General features: G+C 34.1%; 3 protein-coding genes across 3 annotated transcripts; 2 read left to right on the forward strand and 1 right to left on the reverse strand.

The window, feature by feature from the left end:
- Positions 1 to 1,052: 1,052 nt before the first annotated feature.
- On the forward strand, positions 1,053 to 7,449 carry LOC11409882 (seed linoleate 9S-lipoxygenase). Its single transcript, XM_003612297.4, has 9 exons — positions 1,053 to 1,426; positions 3,177 to 3,466; positions 3,540 to 3,780; positions 3,868 to 4,188; positions 4,579 to 4,664; positions 5,379 to 5,486; positions 5,598 to 5,899; positions 6,071 to 6,334; positions 6,498 to 7,449. The coding sequence occupies exons 1-9, from the start codon at positions 1,189 to 1,191 to the stop codon at positions 7,249 to 7,251; spliced, it is 2,604 nt and encodes an 867-aa protein (XP_003612345.1). The 5' UTR covers positions 1,053 to 1,188; the 3' UTR covers positions 7,252 to 7,449.
- A 2,561-nt stretch (positions 7,450 to 10,010) lies between these two features.
- LOC112422011 (uncharacterized) lies at positions 10,011 to 10,754 on the reverse strand. The gene has a single exon (XM_024784711.2). It carries the CDS (start codon positions 10,752 to 10,754, stop codon positions 10,011 to 10,013), a length of 744 nt encoding a protein of 247 aa, XP_024640479.2.
- A 7,785-nt stretch (positions 10,755 to 18,539) lies between these two features.
- LOC11410905 (FBD-associated F-box protein At3g52670) lies at positions 18,540 to 19,963 on the forward strand. Its single transcript, XM_024783760.2, has 3 exons — positions 18,540 to 19,071; positions 19,317 to 19,490; positions 19,586 to 19,963. The coding sequence occupies exons 1-3, from the start codon at positions 18,952 to 18,954 to the stop codon at positions 19,922 to 19,924; spliced, it is 633 nt and encodes a 210-aa protein (XP_024639528.1). The 5' UTR covers positions 18,540 to 18,951; the 3' UTR covers positions 19,925 to 19,963.
- Positions 19,964 to 22,264: the final 2,301 nt, after the last annotated feature.

The following is a 22,264-nucleotide window of genomic DNA, read 5'->3' on the forward strand; positions in this document are numbered from 1 at the left end:
AAATTTTAGATTTTCCAACTACTCATTTTAATGGATGAAATTTTAGACATTAAACTAATTGATCATAAAAAAATGTACTATGTTCTGTATCCGACCGTATATTAAACACGATTATCTTTAGTGAAGGAAATATGTGAGAAGCAAATAATGATAAGAAATGATTTGAGCAATGATATTTGTACATCCATTTTATGACAACTTTATTTTTCTCTCTTCTTATCGGTAAAAAACAATGGACCATCATGTGAGTATGAGAGAGAAAGTTGTACAAAAGTTGTCACAAATTGGTTGTACAAATATCATTTCTCAAATGATATATATCGCTAAAGAGCCGTTCACGTGTTTATATATATATATATATATATTAAGCTTACATACTCAACATGTTTTACGCCCATGAACAATTTTAACTGGTCAACCCATGTTAAATTATTTCCGCGAGTCAATCGTGAAAATATTTCTTTTTTGTATAATAGTCTAATGACTAAATTGAGTGTTTGAGATTTAAACCTAGCTTTATTTGATATATATATATTATGAAATGTTCATACCAACTGATTTAAACTCACAAAGATCCTTATGAAAATATCTTTAGCCAGAAATAACACTTCTCATAAATTATAACATGTAACTTATAGCATTCCAGGTGTAAGAAAAACGTAGTAATTTTTTTTTGGTGTGGTGATGGCTGGGATTTGAACCCCGATATCGCTTATATTTTGCATTGTTCCTACCAACTAAGCTAAACTTACGAGGAGAAACGTAATGAAATTTACTCCAAAAGGATAAGAACAAAATTTAAAATAAATTAAAATTACAAGAATCTTATCGCCGTCGGATAAGAAATAAACATTTATAATGCGTGTCAAAAGAATTCCCAAGTTAAAAAATAATTATACTATTACAACTTACAATTTAATATACAATAGTGGATCCATGACAGCAATTAATATATAAAAAGTTCATTTCATCATTCTAACGAATGTTTTTGATATATTCCACGTTTGACATGTGATGGCACTAAAACAATATTTTCCATTTGTACACACACTTGTAAGCATGATTATAATCCAATCTTCACCATCTATAAGTACCTTGGCTTCTTCAGAGTCTAACACAACAGGCTTTAAGCTTATTTTCTCTCATTTACATCAAATAATATTGTTGATTTAGAAATAATTAGCTAAGATGTTTGGCATATTTGATAGGGATCATAGCCAAAAGATCAAGGGCACTGTGGTGTTGATGCCCAAAAATGTTTTGGACTTCAACGCCGTAACGTCTGTCAAACAAGGTGGTTTTCTTGATGCCGCCGGGAACGTTCTTGATGCTGCTGGCAGCTTGGTCGGCGGGATAATTGACGGTGCAACCGCCTTTTTAGGCCGCAACGTCTCCATGCGGTTGATCAGTGCTACCAAGACGGATGGTTTGTAATCTCTACCTAGTTATTTACGTTTATTCAACTCATTCTCCAATTCTTTCCATATTCCAAAAGAGACAAATATTTTATGCTTTCAGAATTTTCACAAAATTATTAATATGCTAGCCAACTCACCACATTCTCATGTTAAATATTAACTGTGATTAATAATAGATTGATGCAAGTAGTAAAAACTTTGAACCTTTAAGTAAGTGGTTGGGGAGTTGAACTGATCTATGCATGGAAAAATTTCGGTTGAGAGAAGAAAATCACTCTTGTATGCTCAACAATTTTTTTTACGGTGATTAGTTAACGTTAAAAGATATATAGAGAAAACTTTATATATATATATATATATATATATATATATATATATATATATATATATATATCAAGTCGACTAGATTTAAAACAAAATAATAATACATGATGCTACAATATATAGTATACATATAAATAATTTTTTAGAACTTCAATTAATAAGGTCGGATCATTGCAAAATACCTGAAGATTGAATTTTAACAGGTACAATCTTTATTCAAATTTTACATACCTTTCAATTAAACTTTAAATTATTAAAGTCTCTTTCTTTAAAAACTAGAGGTTTGAAGACCCAAAAAATATAATAATTTTTGAGTAAATTAATGGTGACGCACAATGGTATATAAATTATATACTCCTTCCGGTCCTATTTACAAGAGAAAGTTGACTTTTTAGATACATTGAATAATGTATGTATCTAGTCAAAAATCTAAACCAAATACATAAATTATTTGATGTATCTAAAAAGTAAATTGTCTCTTGTAAATAGGACCGGAGGGAGTAGTAAACAAGAATTTTTTGCTGTTCCCTATTGAAAAGAAAAAAATTTGTGTTGTTAGTAAGGTCTAGCCAACTCAACTAATAATATCGATAGCATTAGATTAAACACTTTCATCTGAATTTAAATCTAAAATTCACAACGATGTATGTAAGTTTTAGGTCGTGTTTACCATCTATTTTAACAAAAATAGGAGTCTTGTGTTTGATGTTCACTCTAATAATAATTTGATAGAAACTAGTGGCCGATACATGTGTGATCTACTTGAATTTGTTTATTCAATTAATTATGTTTATTTATACAAGTGGTCATCGTTTATTCTAAAGTAATCCCTTCTTTAAACGGTCATTCATAGAATGAGTCAAAAAATGATTATTCACACAAACCCCTTCAAAAAATGATTATTCACACAAACCCCTTTTTTAATGTTTAGGATTTTGAATATTATACATAAAAGTGACTCTTTCCTAATGATTATGGAGATGAATTGGGTGACTTTACTATTTGATAATTTTAGTACTTTCAATGTATCTAAATGATAAACGAACGATTAAAATAAGAGGTTTTTTTTATCCTATGTAATATTGCATAGTTTAAGACAACTAAAAATTATAATTTTGTTATTGAAAATAATAATTATTTATTAATTCATCCGTCAAAATTATTTATAAGAATAATACACATTATAGAACTGCGACATGTATTCAATATAAAATGTACAAGTTTTAAGATAAATTTGCTATTTTTGACTTTTTATACCATGCAAATTTACACATAATTAAATGAGAAAGAATGATTGATTAAAAGGATTTAGATAAAGTTACGAAAGTTTTAAATGTAGTACATTTTGATGATGATTATGACTAATGTTTGATCATGAATTCATCTTTTAAATTTATTGATTCATTTATTTGTTGGAATATGTTATTTTTGTAGCAAATGGCAAGGGATTAGTAGGAAAGGAAGTATTTTTGGAGAAACATGTCCCCACTCTACCAACCTTGGGAGCAAGACAAGATGCATTTAGTATTCACTTTGATTGGGATGCTGATTTTGGAATCCCAGGAGCATTTTACATAAGGAATTACATGCAAGCTCATGAGTTCTTTCTTGTTAGTGTAACTTTTGATGACATTCCCAATCATGAATCCGTTGAATTTGTTTGCAATTCATGGATTTACAATTTCAAAAACTACAAAAAAGATCGCATCTTCTTTACCAATGATGTAAGCTTCAAATCCTTAAATACATTTACATTTTTCTTAAGTAAATAAAACAAATTAATTGACTTTGTTACAGACATATCTTCCAAGTCAAACACCAGCTCCATTAGTCTACTACAGACAAGAAGAATTGCAAAATCTAAGAGGAGATGGTACTGGACAACGAAAAGAATGGGAAAGAGTTTATGATTATGATGTCTACAATGATCTTGGTGATCCAGATGAAGATGTCAAGCTTGCTCGTCCGGTCCTTGGAGGGTCTAGCACTCATCCTTACCCTCGAAGGGTTAGAAGTGGTCGAAAACCAACTAAAAAGGGTAAAAAAAAATATTAATTTTCATATACTTTAAAGACTAAATATGAGAGACAATAATGCGGTTCTAATGATATTTTATTGTTGACAGATCCTAAAAGTGAGAGACCAGGTGTGATGTATGTTCCAAGAGATGAAAATTTTGGACACTTGAAGTCATCTGACTTCCTTACATATGGAATAAAATCATTGTCTCAAGATGTGTTACCTTTGTTTAAATCTGTAATCTTTGATTTGAATTTCACTCCAAATGAGTTTGATAGCTTCGATGAAGTGCGTGACTTATTTGAAGGTGGAATTGAACTTCCTACACATATATTGAGCAAAATCAGTCCCTTACCAGTACTCAAGGAAATTTTCCGCACTGATGGTGAACAAGTCCTCAAGTTTCCACCACCACATGTAATCAGAGGTACATTATTAATCTTTTGTAAAATAAATTAACATATTTTCCAATGCCCTAACCCTTAGGGCAAATGTTAGCATTTCCCATAAATATAGATTATAAAGTCACAATATCTGTGTTAGCATTATATTAAGAGTAATGATACATATACATCCTTAGGTGATAATACACTCATTCACACCTACACAAAAATCTGACACATGGTCATATGGACCCCATACAATCACACTTTCTCTTTCATTTCGTCTTCTCTCTTCTTAGTGCTTGGGATGTACAAAGGTGTATGAGAATAAATGGTGTCTACGTAACATTTTACTTATATTAAGTAAGATAAAAGAAACATGTGCATTTATTGAAACAATCCAATTTAATATATATATTTCTTATTTTTTATAGTCAGCAAATCTGCATGGATGACTGATGAAGAATTTGGAAGAGAGATGGTTGCTGGAGTAAACCCTTGTGTGATTCGCCTTCTACAAGTAAGTTTCAAATCTATTCTTGATCATCAAAAGTCATAAAATTTTATTTACAATTTTCTTTATTTTATAACAATGATATTTTTTTATCTACTGTATCTATATCAATGAGGGGGTCTGTTTAATGATAAGAGTTTTTTTCTTGGTTACAATTTAATGATAAGAGTTTGATATTGTAGTTTTTGAAAGAAATCGGTTGTAAAATGATGAATAATGTAATGTCACTTAATGAATAATGCTTTCCACATTCCTCAGTTTAATATATATTTTTAGAGAACTTCTACGGTACACTCACAAAATGAGGTGTACCGGTACTCCTACTTCTTAATTATATAAATGAACGATCATTTTTTATGTATTAAATAGCTATTTGTCAATATTTATATTTTATAGAACAACATTTCATAAGAAAAACATCATTTAATTGTTTATAAGAATCAAAGTAACTTTTTTTACATATTATCGTAAAAAATAATGAATGTTCTCAATTATGAGTGATAAAAATTTAAAAAAATAAAAAATTATTTCTTTGACACTTTTGATGAATAAGATTTAGTTACTATAATTATAAATGATAAAAAAAAAAATATTTTTCTTCAAAAAACAATTCATTTAACTATGAATTTAAAGAGTGAGTGTACCGGTACACTCAAATATAGTGGGTGTATCATAGAATTTGCCATATTTTTAAGCCATATTAAATTATTTTTTTGACAGGAGTTCCCACCGAAAAGCACGTTAGATATTGCTGTCTATGGTGATCAAACAAGTATATTAAAAAAGGAACATTTGGAGATTAATCTAGGTGGGCTCACAGTAGAAAAGGTATAATGATATAAATATAAAACATGTTTCACATAAAAGTCATTATTAATTGGCTTATAAATTATTTAAATTTATGAAAAGTAAGTGATTGAAATTAAACTTGTGAAACAGGCACTTAATGGTCAAAGATTATTCATCTTAGATTATCATGATGCATTCATGCCATTTTTGGAGAAGATAAACAAAAATGCCAAAGCTTATGCAACTAGGACAATCCTTTTCTTAAAAGATGATGGAACTTTGAAGCCAGTGGCCATAGAATTGAGTTTACCACATCCAAATGGTGTTAAGTATGGTGCTGAAAGCAAAGTCATCTTGCCTGCAGACCAAGGTGTTGACAGTACAATTTGGCTATTGGCCAAGGCTCATGTAATTGTAAATGATTCATGCTACCATCAACTCATGAGCCACTGGTATGGCCCCTACTAACTAAATCTACCACTCACTCTCTCATTTTTTTTTTCATTTGCAGTTTCTTCTTAATCTATGTGAAATGACCTAGTATAACGGTTTTTGTGGAACGAAATGAGTATTAAGTTTAGTATAAGCAATGTATAATACTTTTTTCAACTCGTACGTACTAGGTTGAATACTCATGCAGTGGTTGAGCCATTCATCATAGCAACAAACAGACATCTTAGTGTTCTTCACCCTATTAATAAGTTGCTAGATCCCCATTTCCGTGACACAATAAATATCAACGGACTTGCTCGAAATGCTCTAATTAATGCTGATGGAATAATCGAGGAAACATTTTTACCTGGGCCGAATTCTGTTGAGATGTCATCAGCAGCATACAAGAATTGGGTTTTCACTGATCAAGCATTACCGGCTGATCTTATCAAGAGGTAATTCGCCACCATCTAAATTGGATGCATATTGCAATTATGCTATGCTAGTGTTGGAAATACGTTGTTCTCCACCAATCTAGCGGCCAATTTAAAAAATTGGTCGCTAAATTGATAACAAAATTTTAACTGTTATTGATAAGAAATTGTTTGCTTGATATAGAGGATTAGCCGTTGAGGATCCATCGTCTCCACATGGCCTTCGTCTTGTGATCGAGGACTACCCTTATGCAGTTGATGGACTCGAGATATGGGATGCTATTAAGTCATGGGTCCAAGACTATGTTTCCTTGTATTATCCAAATGATGAGGCAGTACAAAAAGACACTGAATTACAAACTTGGTGGAAGGAAGTTGTAGAAAAAGGTCATGGTGACTTGAAAGACAAGCCATGGTGGCCTAAGATGCAAAATATTCAAGATTTAATCCAATCATGTTCCATTATCATATGGACTGCTTCTGCTCTTCATGCAGCTGTTAATTTTGGACAATATCCTTATGGAGGTTATATTCTAAACCGTCCAACACTTAGTCGAAGATGGATCCCGGAGAAAGGAACTCCGAATTATGATGAGATGGTGAAAAACCCTCAAAAGGCATATTTGAGAACAATTACACCAAAATATCAAACCCTAATTGATCTTTCTGTGATTGAGATATTGTCTAGACATGCTTCTGATGAAATCTACCTTGGAGAGAGGGATGTTAAGTTTTGGACATCCGATTCAAGAGCATTGCAAGCATTTCAAAAGTTTGGAAGTAAGCTGGCCAAAATTGAAGGAAAAATCACAGAAAGAAACAATGATTCCGATTTGAAAAATCGAACTGGGCCGGTGCAATTGCCCTATACTTTGCTTCATCGTTCTAGTGAAGATGGATTAACCTTTAGAGGAATTCCCAACAGTATCTCTATTTGATTTAAAATTACGTGTTTGTGTTTTTAATATGATTTGCATTTGTGATTTATAATAACATCTGTATGATGCTTGTGGGATGATTATTATGTATTGTTGTATTTGGGAGCTCCAATTCACTCCCATATTATAAATTATTTGTGTTTCCACTTACTGCATTGTCAATTGAATTTAATCAATGTCATTGTAATATGTTTTCTACTTTGTAGTGTGTAGTCCCTTTTTATAGAATATTTTATATTGTCGATCTTAAATATAATGTCCTCTACGAATTTCTAGATTCATTTACTACTATTTTTTTTAATATTTCTCTTGTTAATTCTATCAATTTATTTCCGAATATTAAAAGTTAGAGGTAATTGTTGTTTTGATCTCTGAATATGGAAAAAATACTCATAATAATCCATCAATGTATCAAAATTTTAAAATAGTCTCTGATTTTGCAATGTGTTAGTCATAAATATAATAGTTCCTGATGTTAAAATAGTTCTTCAATACTAACAATAACTCTTTTCCTATATTGATTGATGTGATAATAAGTAAATTTATAAAATTGAAATGATAATAAGTAAATTTATAAAATTGAAATGATAATAAATAAGTATATTGAGAGACTGATATGACAATACTAACGGAACATTTTAACACGAGGGATTATTTTGATTAAGAAAATGCACAATCAGTGACTGTTTTAGAATTTGGATACATTCAAAGATTGTTGTGGCTACTCGTTACATATTTAGGGCCAAAATAACTATTAACTCTTAAATGTTAACATTGAATATATCTATAACTAATGATAATTTAGTAACATAGACGTATATTATATTTGAGATACAACTTTTCTTATTAGTCGTGTTTTTTGTTACAATTGCTATTTTACTAATCAGAAACCGAATTTATGGATATGAAAAAATAAAATTTGATTTAAGACTTAATTTGATCTCTCAAAATTTGGAAGCGACCCAATTCAGTCTCAGACAAAATATATCATCTAAATAAATCTCTCACATTTTTATACATGGAACACATTCCCTTTACCCTCTGTCTTTTGTATATCATTGTAATGTTTTCTATTAATCTCAAATACACTCTACTTCAGATTTGGTCTCTTCTACTAAAAGATTCCATTGTGAATGCTTATTTTAATCAAAGACGAATCTGTTTGATGGAATTTAAATCCACTGTGTTTGTTTCGCCACGCCAGCTTGAGAGTAAATTGTTTAATTAGAAACAAAAGAATAATAATCACTATGTATGCTTTTCTTTATTGCTCTAGTGTATAGAAGGAGATAATATTGTCATTGTCGGAGTGATAAAGTTATCTAAAATGTGTGTAAGTATAATTTATGGAAAACAAATTTTATTATATAAGACATCTTTAAAATGAAGCTGTTGAACAAATATTCTTTTTCGGCGTTCTGTCGTGCTTATAAAATATTCCAAATGTGGATATCCATTCAAATGCATTTTTTATGTAAAGCAATAACACTTTTACAGCTAACCTGTAGATTCCTATAACATAATCATTCCTTAATATTCCTTTTTTTAAAACCATATGCATGCGTACAAAAATACTATTTTTTTTTAGAGATACTCTCTACCATCCTTTATTACAAAAAGAAAACAAAAAAAAAATATTGAAATCAATCGATTGTTGATTGTTTTCTCTTCAACAAATCTAAATGGAATATATTATCAAGAACAACATATTCTAACATAAGGTGTATCTAGATAGAACGCTAATAGTATTATAGACAATTACAAATCCGAAACAAATTAAGGGATTAAGTCACAAGCCATATGATAACCAAAAAAAAAATTAAATTTTTTTCGTCTTCAGCCACCGGTAAAAGAGAAGCTTTATTTTATCCAAAAGATGATGCATTGAGTCTTCTTTGTGGTTGAAGATATCTTTATTCCTTTCTTTTAAAATCACTCAAAACAAAATAACCAAATTAAATGCATGAACGATCGTTGACATTTTGAATATCCACCCTATTGACCAAACTAAATAAAGTGTCGAAGAAATGTCAATCCAATGACGAACAAGATGTCAAATACAACCGAAATAATGATAGCTCATGTGTCGATTCCACAACACCACATCCACCCACACAAAGTTGTGATCCTTGTAGAATGATACCCTGTCTAAATAAGTTATCCAATCCAATTATGGAGTAGTCGCCAAACAAATAAAGATATTTTCAAAGGAACTTCCTTATGTCAAATAAAATCCGATGAGTATGAAAGAGCATGTGATTCAATATTAGTGAAAATTTGATAAGCGCCACTAACTAAATAACCATCAAAAGGGTCTAATTGCCAATGCCGCAAAAGTCTACTATTGGCACAGGTGAGTAGCTTAATAGATAATCAGAGATAAAATAAAAATATATGTAGACTACCCATTAGTTAATGGATACATTATACATAGATGTAGATAATGGTATCCGATTCTGTTAGTAACTTAGTAAAATTATTAAAATATTATGTTACCAAAACATAAATATTACCTAAATAATTAAACCTGTATCTACTTTCCTAGTGATTATACATAGATGTAGATAAAATCGCAGATATCCGTTTCTGTTAGTAAAATGGTATTTAAAATCGTAGATATCCGTTTCTGTTAGTAAATTAGTAAAATTATTAAAAATTATGTTACCAAAACATAAATATTTCCTAAATAATAAAACCCGAATCTAATTTCCTAGTTCGTGTTTATTGTTTAACTAGTAGTTTTTTTGACAAGAAGAAACTTATTGCATTTCATACAAAATAATAGTAGAGATACAAGATGGAATCCTAATATGAATATGGAAACTAGCATGATGCAAAGCCACTCTAGCGAAGCTATGAGCGACTTCGTTGGCTTGTCTCCGAATGAACCTAACATCAGAGGTTACTAAATCAGAAGCTAACAGACGTCTACAATCATTAATAACTGCGCTAAAATTAGAGACGCCACTAGTACTACCATAAAGACTGTCTACCACAATTTTGGAGTCAAGCTCAAAGTCCACAATACCTAGTTGCAGATCACGAACCCAGTGCATTGCTGATAACAAACCCAAAGCCTCACCCAAATCGACATCAAGGAGCGGAGTCATCCATTCAGTCTTGGCTAAAACAAAACGACCTTCTTCATCTCGAATGCAAACACCAATACCAACCCGATTCCGAGCTTGAGAAAAGGACGCATCAACATTACAAGTAAACCTATCGGGACTTGGTTTAATCCACTTCAAATCATTCGGGGTGGAAGGATTTTGAGGGCTAGGATGCCGAATATTCTGAGCATTCCTCCAGCTAGTAAGAAGAGAACCTGCACGAGCACAAATATCTTGAGCTGTATCAGTGATGTTGTTCCATACCTTATTGTTTCGATGCTTCCAAATACTCCAAAGGGTCACACTGAAGATTTGCTTTTGTTGCTGATCCAGGTGTTGTAGGATAGCAAACACATTGGTTGGAAAACTGACATTAATATCAAAGACAGCCATCAAAGGGCTCCATAAGCCAATACGTTGCCAACAAAGCATACTTTTACTACACATAAAGAACAAATGGTTGCTATACTCTCCGAAATCATCACACACTGCACACCTGTCAGTACACTGAACTCCTTTAGATTGCAAACGAATTCTCGTGGGCAAGCAATTGCGGCAAGCTCACCAAAGAAAATTCTTAACTTTCGGGGGCAGTTTTAAGCTCCAGATACAATTCCAATTACCCGGTACACGGTGTTGAACAATTGCCATATCATGATTCAGCATATCTTTATAAGCACTTTTAACTGAATAATTACCATCCCTTTCAAATTTCCAAACAGGCATATCATGAGTTACTGAAGGAAGTAACGGAGTGTTAAAAATGTTTCTGGCAGTACTAGAGTCAAAGAAAGTATTAATGAGCTCCATATTCCACTGTTTCTGGGGTGTAATCAACAAGTCAGAAACAGTGATGGAAGGCCACTCCAATTGATGATGAGTTGAAGGTAAAATTCGTGCAACATTACTGATCCAAGGATGATCCCAAACTGGTATGTGTTCGCCTGTACCTATACTCCACTGAAAACCACGCCGAATCACATCTTTAGCACTCCAAATACTACGCCAAACATAACTAGGATTATGGCCAATGCTTGCTCCAAAATAGTCACTTCGAGGAAAATATTTAGCTTTGAGTAAACGAGTGATTAGAGACTCTGGAGAAGAAACCAACTTCCAAGCCTGCTTACCAACCATAGCCATATTAAAGGCCTTAAGGCCCTTAACTCCCATACCTCCATATACCTTTGGAACTGAAAGCCGCTCCCAAGATAGCCAGTGTAATCCTCGAGAATTTGCTGAATTATGACCCCACCAGAAGGAATTTAACATTTTTTCTATCTCATTTATGAGGGAACCCGGAAGAAGGAAAATACTCATCACATAGGAAGGAATAGATTGCAAAACAGACTTAATGAGAACCTCCCTACCAGCCTGCGAGAGACATCTACTACTCCAGGAGTTTATTTTACTCCAAATGCGATCCTTAATAAATTTAAAAGTTGCATGTTTGCTGCGGCCAATCATAGAAGGTAGACCAAGATATTTACCTGTACCCAACACTTGACGAACACCGAGAGTAGTAGCAATGAGATTCTTCAAATCATCTGGAGTATTGCGGCTACAAAATAATTCAAACTTTTGGAGATTAATGGCTTGCCCCGAAGCTTCTTCATAAGTAGTCAAAATATTTTTCATACAGACAGCCTCACTCTCACAGGCTCTAAAGAAGAGAAAACAATCGTCTGCAAAGAGAAGGTGAGAAACAACTGGTGCATTTGTGCAAATCGAAGTACCTCTAATATTATTGCAACGTTCGGCTTCACGAATAAGGGAAGAGAGACCTTCAGCACAAATGATAAATAAATAAGGTGAGAGAGGATCCCCTTGACGGAGTCCGCGTCCTGGCACAATAGGACCCACTGAAGCTCCATTAACCAAAACCGAGTAATCAACCGTCTCAACACAAAGCATAATCCAACTAACCCATCGAGATGAAAAACCCATTTGAATCATGATTTCTCGTAGGTAATCCCAATCTAATCTGTCATATGCTTTACTAATGTCCAACTTAAGTGCAACATCTCCACTCTTACCTTTTGCCTTAGCCTTCATATAGTGAACAATTTCAATAGCCACCATTGCATTGTCTAAGATAGATCGACCTGGGACAAAAGCTGACTGATTAATAGAGATACATTTACCTAGTACCTGTTTGAGCCTGTTAGGAAGCACTTTGGCTACAATTTTGTATACAACATTGCAGAGAGCAATAGGTCGCCAATCCTTCATTGAATTCTGAGAATCACCTTTAGGAATAAGAGTAATATTAGTATAATTGACATGTGGTGGGAAAGCACCACTAGCTAGCCAATGACAACCTGCCTGATAGACTTCATGAACACAAGTATCCCAAAAATGTTGATAGAAACCTGGAAAACCATCTGGACCTGGACATTTATCTGCTTGCATGGAGAAAGCCGCCTGTTTGAATTCTTCTAAGGTGAAATTCGCAGTCAACATATCATTATCATCTCCGGTGATTGAAGTTGGAACCAAATTAATGACACTTGCACGCGAGCTTGGTGATTTTTGAAAGAGATGCATGAAATAATCACGTGCAATGTGCTTCAGACCATCTTCAGTTCGACATTCAATACCATTCTCATCCTCAAGATGCTCAATTCTATTCAACTTTCTTCTGGTGCTTGCTGCCGCATGAAAAAACTTCGTATTAAGATCCCCATCTCGATACCAAAATGTCTTAGCACGTTGTTTCCAAAACATATCATCTTTGATCAACAATTTATCTAATCTCTGTCTTAACATATTGAAATAATTCACATTAGAGGCATCCACATGTGAACGGATAGTTTCAAGCTTACGTTGAGTCTTGCGAATCTCTTGTCTGGTGTTTTGGTTAGTATTCATACTCCATTTAGATAGATCCACAACACATTGATTAAGTTTATTCACAAGAGGACGATCACCATAACCTTGCCATCTTTGAGAAACAAAAGGCCCAAACTCAGGTTCAACAAGCCACGCATTCTCAAATCGAAAGCGACGTTGACCGGGACTAGGCGTAGGCTGCGGAGCACAATCCAACAAAAGAGGGTAATGATCAGAAGATGTGGTAGTAAGACATTCAAGCTTAGCGTTCTGAAATTTATCAAACCAACTATTATTAGCCATAGCTCTATCCAATTTCTCCTCCACAGCGCGGACAGTTCCAAGACTTTTGAACCAAGTGAAAGCATAACCATCCATATGAATATCAGCAAGCCTAGCATCCAAAACAGCTTGCCGGAAACCTTGAATAAGCCATGGTTGACGATCAGACCTTCCTTTCTTTTCATCAGCTGATAGAATATCATTAAAATCACCAATAATACACCAAGGAAGTGGAGACATATTGGATAAATGTCGAAGTAAGTTCCAAGACTCTCTTCTCCTCCCTCCTTCTGGCATACCATAGAATCCAGTTAACCTCCATCTTCCCTTAACAGAGTCATTTACCTCCATATCAATATGATTCTGGGAGAAATTTGTGATAGTACAATTAAAGTTCTTATTCCGTAAACAAGCCAAACCACCTCCCCTACCAATACGGTCAACAGAAAAACAGTAATCGAAAGCCAACATATATTTCAATTCTTCAATTTTATTAGATGTTGTCATTGTTTCAGACAGGATTATTGCATCCGGTTTATAGGTCCGGACTAGGTACTTTAAATTAGGAACTGTGCTCGGGCTACCTAAACCCCGACAGTTCCACCAAATAAGACTCATTTGCCTTGGCGGGCCTGGTGTTCAGGTCCCGCCATTACATTATTAATCCCACCTAGTCCCCTATCCCTCATGTCAACATCCTTGCTAGCCGTATCTTGACCACCATCAGAAACATTAGAGCCTTTCGTCGCAACACCTTCCTTAGTCTTCTCCACAGTGTCCTCGCGATCTTCCATGCGAAGCCTTTTGAGTTGCTTAGGTCCTTCGGAGGCAATCTTAATTGTACCATTATCACTAACTTTCGGTTTAGGCATTCCACTTTGGCCAACCTTCAGCATGTTAGCCAATGACGCTGTTAACTGTGATATAGGAGGCTGGGCAGCGGCATTAAAACCGAACGGAGCACTTTCAATTGAGAGAGGATTCTTGAGCCTAGCTTCTTGAACCAATCGGGCGATGCGTTCCTCATCACTTTCAGTAGCACAAATACTATGCGGACCATGAGTAGCAAGCTGCGGAACTGGAGTAGCATTACGAGTAGTTGGAACCTCTTGAGGCTCACTTTCTTCCAATAAGCACCTTGTTGGATCAAAAGACACCCAAGTACCATTCACAAGCTTAAAGAACAGCAACACTTTTGTAACCAAATCCCTACCAATCTTCACCCTACCAAACTTAGCATGAGTGAAAGAATGCACCACTTCACCCATACCAACCTGCACTGCACCGTCTCTCTCACCACCACTCTTCCTACTATCATGAAGCCATTGATTGTCCAACCCTCCGGTACTGCTGCCCTTGAATTCAACACGAAGAAAAGGTCCCCAACGCTTACCTTCTTCAATATAGCCGTCCTCATAACGATCCGGACAGTAGTTGTCATTATGACCCATCCTACCGCAAACATAACAAAGATTACCGAGTTTTTCGTAGCGAAAAAACACAGTAACAGCATCAGCACCCTCTCTTTCAAATTGCCAACTCGCCACAAGAGGTTCTCCAACTTTCAGAGCAACACGGAGACGCATGAACCTCCTCCAAGAACCGAAGTTATTCTCTGCATCATACTTAACAAGACCACCAACCTGACTGCCGAGAAGAATACCCATAGATTCTGTCATGAAGCCAAAGGGAAGGTTGTGAGCTTGAACCCACATCTCAATAGTGTCCAACGGAGAGGTTGTTGGGTCATCACCGAAGGAGACTTTCTGCAGCACTAGAGGGAAGTTATCAAAGAGCCAAGGACCAGTACGAATCACACGTTCCATGTCCTTATGATGAAAGAACTGAAACATGAAGCGATTGTTGTCAATTCTTGAGATTTCGACCTTACGTTCAGGTTTCCAAATTTCAGCCATGCGATCACGAAACGAGTTAAAGTGAACTGGTTTAGACATCAGCAGCCTGCCCACCAAACAGCAGTCCAGCAAATCAGAGTTGGAATTTGCAGGAGCAGACCGATTGGCAGCAGTGTTGTTAGCAGGGAACTTGGAGGCCATTGTGAGGTAATCGCAATAGATATGAAGGTAGAAGAAGAAAAAAAGCTTGTAATTGCAATTTGATTGAGTGTGGAGAACTCCTTTGTACTGAATAATATTTATAGAACCAGGAAACTTAGATACTAGAACCTTCTGTTGATCCAAAAAGCCCATAGCCAGCAATAAAAACCAACCAAATCTTACTTTACGAAACATAAATTGAAGCTGAATATCCAATATATTTTGGAACCAAATCAAAATATTTTTGCAACCAATTTCCATGTACAAACCGCCACAAACCAATATATGAGAAGAAAATATAAATATGCAAACTCCACCCATGAGCTGATAGTAAAGCAATGAATTTTCTAACCAAATATATCCTCTCAATAATACACACCAAATAAAATTGAATCCAATAAACATATTTAGAGAAGAAATAAATTTATTATGAGAAAGAATAACCTGAAGGTTACTTCCAGAACTATCTAGAAATATATTTTTGGATTCAATATTCAAAAACTTGTAGTAATCTGCCAGGTAGCATCCTATGCAAGGAACTGAAGTGTAATATACCAAAAATACCCTACCATGTATCACTGTTCCAGATTGAGCTTTCTGATGAGAGACAATCACCATACCACATGAGACCGTAAGCAACTGATAACTAAAAGTGCAAAGCATGCTCCTAAAACCTGAAGAAAGGCTAGCCATATTCTTAAGTGCAAGAGTACTACAAGTAATCACATAAAACCTCCTTCGTCCCGAGACTGCCATCGCTCCTTGCTCATCATGATCCTTTGTAATAACTATACTCCTATAGGTTGATATAGCATCACAAAGATGAGAAGAAAAGAAAGGAACAGACCATACAGAGAACATAACACCACCAATCATTCGAAATAACCACTAACACAACCCAAAGAAAAAGCAGAAACACAACAATCAGTTTGAAGCACAAACGATTGAAAACAAGCTCTCACAAGGGTAAAAAGAGTGGAGAACTGATAAAACTAAAAGGAAGATGGTGAAAACCCTAGGAGAGAAAGCGGCGGCTTATAGCCTCGTTGTTGTTTTCTATTTTCATATTCTTATTAGTTGTCATTAGGTTGTTGTTTAACTAGTAGTTTTGTTGTCAGAGTTATGTGCAATATATTAATATTCTTTTATATATTAAGACTCTTTTTTCTTTTTTTGTTAATAAAGAAGGAAGTAATTCAACATAATTACAAATAAAATACTTTTATATATAAGATATTTTCAAAATTGGACATATATTCGTATTGTGTTTGTTACATTTCTTTTTTAAATTTTGAATTCACTCCCATCAATTATATTTTTTAAAGAATAAATAAATGATAAGAAAAAAATTGATATTTTGTAGACAATAAAGATTGAATTTGTTACACTTTTTTTAATATTTGAATTTACTTTTATCTATTGATTATATGTGTTATTTGTATTTAAAGTTGATGGTAATTTAGGAAAGAGAAAAAATCAGCACAAAAGAACCAAAAGTGATTATTTTCTTTATACATAATATAGATAAATAAATTTATTTATTTACCACAAACAAAAGTTGTCTATTCATAGATAGATAAATAAATTTATTTATCTATCTATATTATGTATAAAGAAAATAATCATCAACTTTAAATCAGCACAATATATTATATATTTATGTACGATATAGATAATGAGATGATGAAATTACTCACAATTCACTTTGGAGGAAGCCTCAAGCAGTCGTTGACAACAACAAAGTAGTAGTAAGAGCGGTTTGTACATCTAACAAATAAGAGTGGTAGATTATATAATAATAAAAATTGTTACAAGGAAAATATAACAAAATAATAATAATAATTGTTACAAGAATAAGATAACCTAATAATAATAATAAGATTGTTACAAAAATAATATAATCTAATAATAATAAAAGTTGTTACAAGATTAATATTGAGATTTGAAATTAATTTAAGGATAATTATGGCAATGCAATAAAATTTTAAAGAGATTTGCTCCCCTCCCCTCCCCTTCCCTTCCCTTCTAAAAATTGAACCAAACACTTCAAATTAAAAATCTCCCCTTCCCTTCCCTCCCCTCCCCTCCAAAACTCTCGAACCAAACGGACCCTAAACAGGGTTTTCTTTTCACAACAATACCTACATCACCAATTTTCCTCTACACTTCAACCAAACCTTCTTATTCGATTTCCTCTTCAATTTTCTTCTTCACAAGATCAACTTCCTCTAATCAATTATAGATGGAAAACATTCTTCACCAACCACTGCCTCCTGCCACAAAAAGGCCACGGCTGTCATTGTCGACCACAATTAACAATTTACCTGATAATATAGTAACTCACATTCTCTCTTTTCTCCCACTCAAATACGCTTTCAGAACTATCGTTCTCTCGAAAAGGTGGGTCCCATTATCCCACTCACTCTAAGTTCTCGACTTCCACAGTAACGATGTCGAGAACACATGACTTCTATCGATTAATCAACGCAGTCATGATCTCCGTCTAGCGTTAGTATTAGGCTTCTCCCCTTTGCCGCCTACCATTTTCTCCTCCTGCGAAACACTTGTGATTCTCCATTTTGGAGTTTACGTGTAGCCACTATGACTCATTGTTCTGTTCATCTTCCTTTACTTAAGACCCTGGATATGATGAATGTCCGTTTCGATGATATGGAGGATTTAAATAAACTTATCTATGGGTGTCCCATATTAGAGAATTTGACAATTTCATATGTTAAAGCAGAAAGTGCCGGAAGCATTATAGCTGGAGGAGGGTACTCTAAACCCCTACCGAAGTTGATCAAAGCTAGTATTCATTTATTCGAGGTTCCACTCAGAGCAGTTTCTAATGTGCAACATCTAAGTGTACTCGAGGTAATAAGATATATCATATTATGCATGCTCTTTTATTATGAGCAATGATACACCAACCACCATAGGTGGCAAAACCATTCTTGTACCACTCATATGTGGCATTTTTTATTAATTTCATTAAGGGTAATTCTGTCTATTCCAACTCTCTTCCTTCACCCTCTCTCTCACGTGTTTCTTTCTTTCCTTTCTTCCAACCATTTTCCCTCTCTCTTCTCTCCCTTTCCACACCACCTCCTCCTCCTTTCTCTTATTGACCACCGTCTTCCACCACCGGTTGTCGCTACCACCACCCTCGTAAGCCATATTAGCCTCAGATCTCACCACCACAACCATTAGATCTCACAACCACCGTTTCATCCTCATATCTGACCACTACCACATCTCCGACTCACCACCGAAACACAGAACGGCGACGACAACAACGAGTTCTGGCGAGATGAAACAGTATCGTCGTGGCCATTGGAGGTTGAAACGGAAAATACAAGGAGGAGCGCGGAGAGAATACGGAGGGGAAGAGAACCGGTGGCCGTGAGATAGAGAGAAAGATGTCGGTTGGTGGTGGATGGGGTGAGAGAGGGACGAAAATAGCAGTCGGTGGCCGGCGGAGGCATGACCGAGAAAGTGGAGAGGAAAAGAGGAAGTGGCTGAGAGTGAGAGAGAGAGGGGTTACGTTGCTGTGTTTTCTTCTTCTTCTTCTTGTTTTTTTTTTTTCTTTTTCTTTTTTTTGAGAAAAGAGGAGTTTTAATTGGTTTTTGTTGTATTAATAAAATAAATAAAAAAGAAATTAAATGCCACCTAAGGGTGGTACAAAAGAGGTGTGGGAAAAAGGGTGTACACCAAACTTAACCCTTTTATTATACATCTATTTTGCTTAACAAGCTATTATTTGATTTTGTTTGTATTTTTGCAGTTGTGGAAAACTCATCCCATTGAAGAAATCAATTCATATTACATTGACATTCCCGTGTTTGAAAACTTAACAGTACTTCGACTATATTGGATTTTTCATGTCCTTTTTGACTGGGATGATGTAATGAAAATGCTCCAAAGTTGTCCCAAACCTCAAGATTTTACCATTTCGAAGGTAATTGTTTGTCACGTCCGTAGATAGTGTTAATGGCTTTTATTTATTCTCTCTTTAACCGTTTTAACAAATCCTATTTTATTTTTGATTGACAGTGGACAAGCGATTCAGAAACCAAAGAGGATTGGAAATACCCACATCATGTTCCTGAATGTGTTTCATCTCATTTAACAACATGTAACATTTTACACTATCTAGATGTGGAACCTGATTTTCGATTTGCAAGGTATATTTTTCAGAATGCGAGACTTCTACAGGATATGAAAATTCACCCTATATCTTATAGACCCAAACGTGAACTTTATGAAGAATTATCCTCCTGTCCAAGGATCTCTAATTATACAAATAAATGGTCTTCTAATTATAGGGTGCACTTAATAACTGTGCAATGTATGTTATGCTTAGCATTTTCTGTAACCAAATTGCTTGAGTAAAATAATTTGTGGCTGTTATATATAATGTCCATACTTGCATTTATGATATTGAATATTGAACTTATTTTGAAAAGAGCCGTTACTTCTACTTCCGTAGTTGGTTCTAGAAAACCTTTCTCTACCTCCAAAGTTCTGCCCTCTTTGGTTGCGGTCTACCCTCCTTTGCACAAATCACTTATTTGTCAGATTTGCTGGAGCTTTTACCTTTCATACATTTGAATTTCATGTGACTCCAAGAATACTTGCTAATCATTCAGCGTCGTTGTTTAAGATCTTTTGGCTCTTGAATGGCTACTACGGCATAATCGAACTGCCTTGTAAGTGTGCGCGCAATTTTTTCCCTGACCAACTTATCAATTTTGAAAAAAATAAATCATTTTCATGAAATTAGCAGCTCAAACTGTCGGTTAAATTGGATCCATTCCTCGTTGTTTTGAGCATAATTTCCCATGCTTCCTTAGCTGTTGTAGTATGAATTTTTTTCTAAAAATCATGCAGCTCGACATATATGCACATATTAAAAACCAAGCTTTTTAATTGGGTATAATATCCTTTTCTACCTGTTTTTATAATCAAACCTTCGATTTTTCTACTTTTTTGGTTCAGCAAAATCTTATTTTAAACGTAGTTTCATCGAACTTGTAAATTGTTGATTAGACTTGCTGAAGTTTGGTTACTCGTGCACTTGAAATTGCAGCCATTTTAGTTCAACCAGGCTCTTGATACCATTTACTGGCAATTAATACAACCTTCTAGATAAATATAGATATAATAAAACTGGGCTGTTAATGTAACATGTTCAACTCCAACATAATTTTAATCACAGTCTGCACCAGGAACTTATTGTGGTGTCTGCATTTTGGAATTCTCATGTAATTCCATTTGCTAGCCTAATTGAAACAAATAAGAGTTGGTTGAATGACACCATTGGGAACATGGCTATGAATGTAATGAAATAACCCTTACATCTTTGATCACACGCAAAAAAAAAAACCTTTAGGGACATTTGATACGCCTAAATATATAATGTGTACTGAAGATAAAATTTTGATTTGGAGTCGTACTTTTCAAATATGTTTGTCGCTTAGTTTTGTTGTTAGTTATCGGCATGATTATTTCTCATTATGAATCATCCAACTCTATATTCTTGTCTTAATGCAGTTTCGCGATTATTTATTTTATCGATCAGACCTCTAAACTCTTACCGAAACCTTTCCAGCTGTTTGTATTTCTCCATTACACTATATATGTCTTAGCCTCCTTGCGAAATTGTAGAATTGATTTAGACTTAAACAACTTTTTGGTCCATTCATTTATAAATATACAAATTTAGGCACTTTAACCTTCTCCATTTTTACCCGGTCAAAAACTAAATAAAAACTTTTTTATATCTGTTCTTACAAGAAGTGATCCAGTGCATGTAGTATGATAAAAAAAATATGAAGCCACTTGAACTAAGATGCATGTCCATTCCAGATTACAACAGCTTAAGACAATACCTACTAACATTTGAATTCTCATTGACACATGATTGGATTTGGGAAGAAAATTGTCCACTCTTGACGCATTCACTCTACATTATAGGAAGGCTTACATTCATCGTAATATTGAGGAGGCAACCCATCTAGAAGCACCTCTTCCTTTTCCTTGCTGAGACATCTTAAAACTGTCTGTGAAAGTCAATGGCAAATGTGAATTGTTCTATAAAATATGGTAACTTACTAAGTAGAAATAAAAGCACCCAAAAGAGAGTAAATGTAGCAACTGCCAGCCTGAACGGTCTTTTTTGTTTTGCTTCTTTAGAATGGATCTGTCCTTTGTTATGTAAGTCCCACATCGGTTTGTTTAGAGTGATTAGTGTAGACTTTGTGGTATAAAAAGAACAAACCACTTTATATATGGTCCATAGTCATAGTTAATTAATATTGTTATTGAACTTTGCTTGACACATGGGGCTACTTTGATGTTGTTTTTCATAAAACATGTGAATGTGAATTAAGTAGAAATTCACGAATAACATGAAACTGGTCTCATTTGTTAAGATATTTCAAACAATAAATTTATTGAATAAATTGTTAGGGTTACATTTTTACTCTTTTTTTTTAAAACATTGCACATTAAAGCAACTAAATATGTTGTTTTTACTTTCTATAAATTTATCAACTTTCCATTTTAGCCCCCCAAAAATTTTCTTTGTTTTTTAGTCTCCAAAAGTTTTACATTTTCACTTTTGGTTCTTCAAAACTCATATAAAATTTAAATAGAATTCTTATTTTTGAATAAAATTTTGCAAGAAAAGTTTACAATATTACAAGAATTTCTTTCAAAAAAGTTTAGATT

This window comes from Medicago truncatula, chromosome 5, assembly GCF_003473485.1.
Source record: "Medicago truncatula cultivar Jemalong A17 chromosome 5, MtrunA17r5.0-ANR, whole genome shotgun sequence".
Classification (NCBI taxonomy): Eukaryota; Viridiplantae; Streptophyta; class Magnoliopsida; order Fabales; family Fabaceae; genus Medicago; species Medicago truncatula.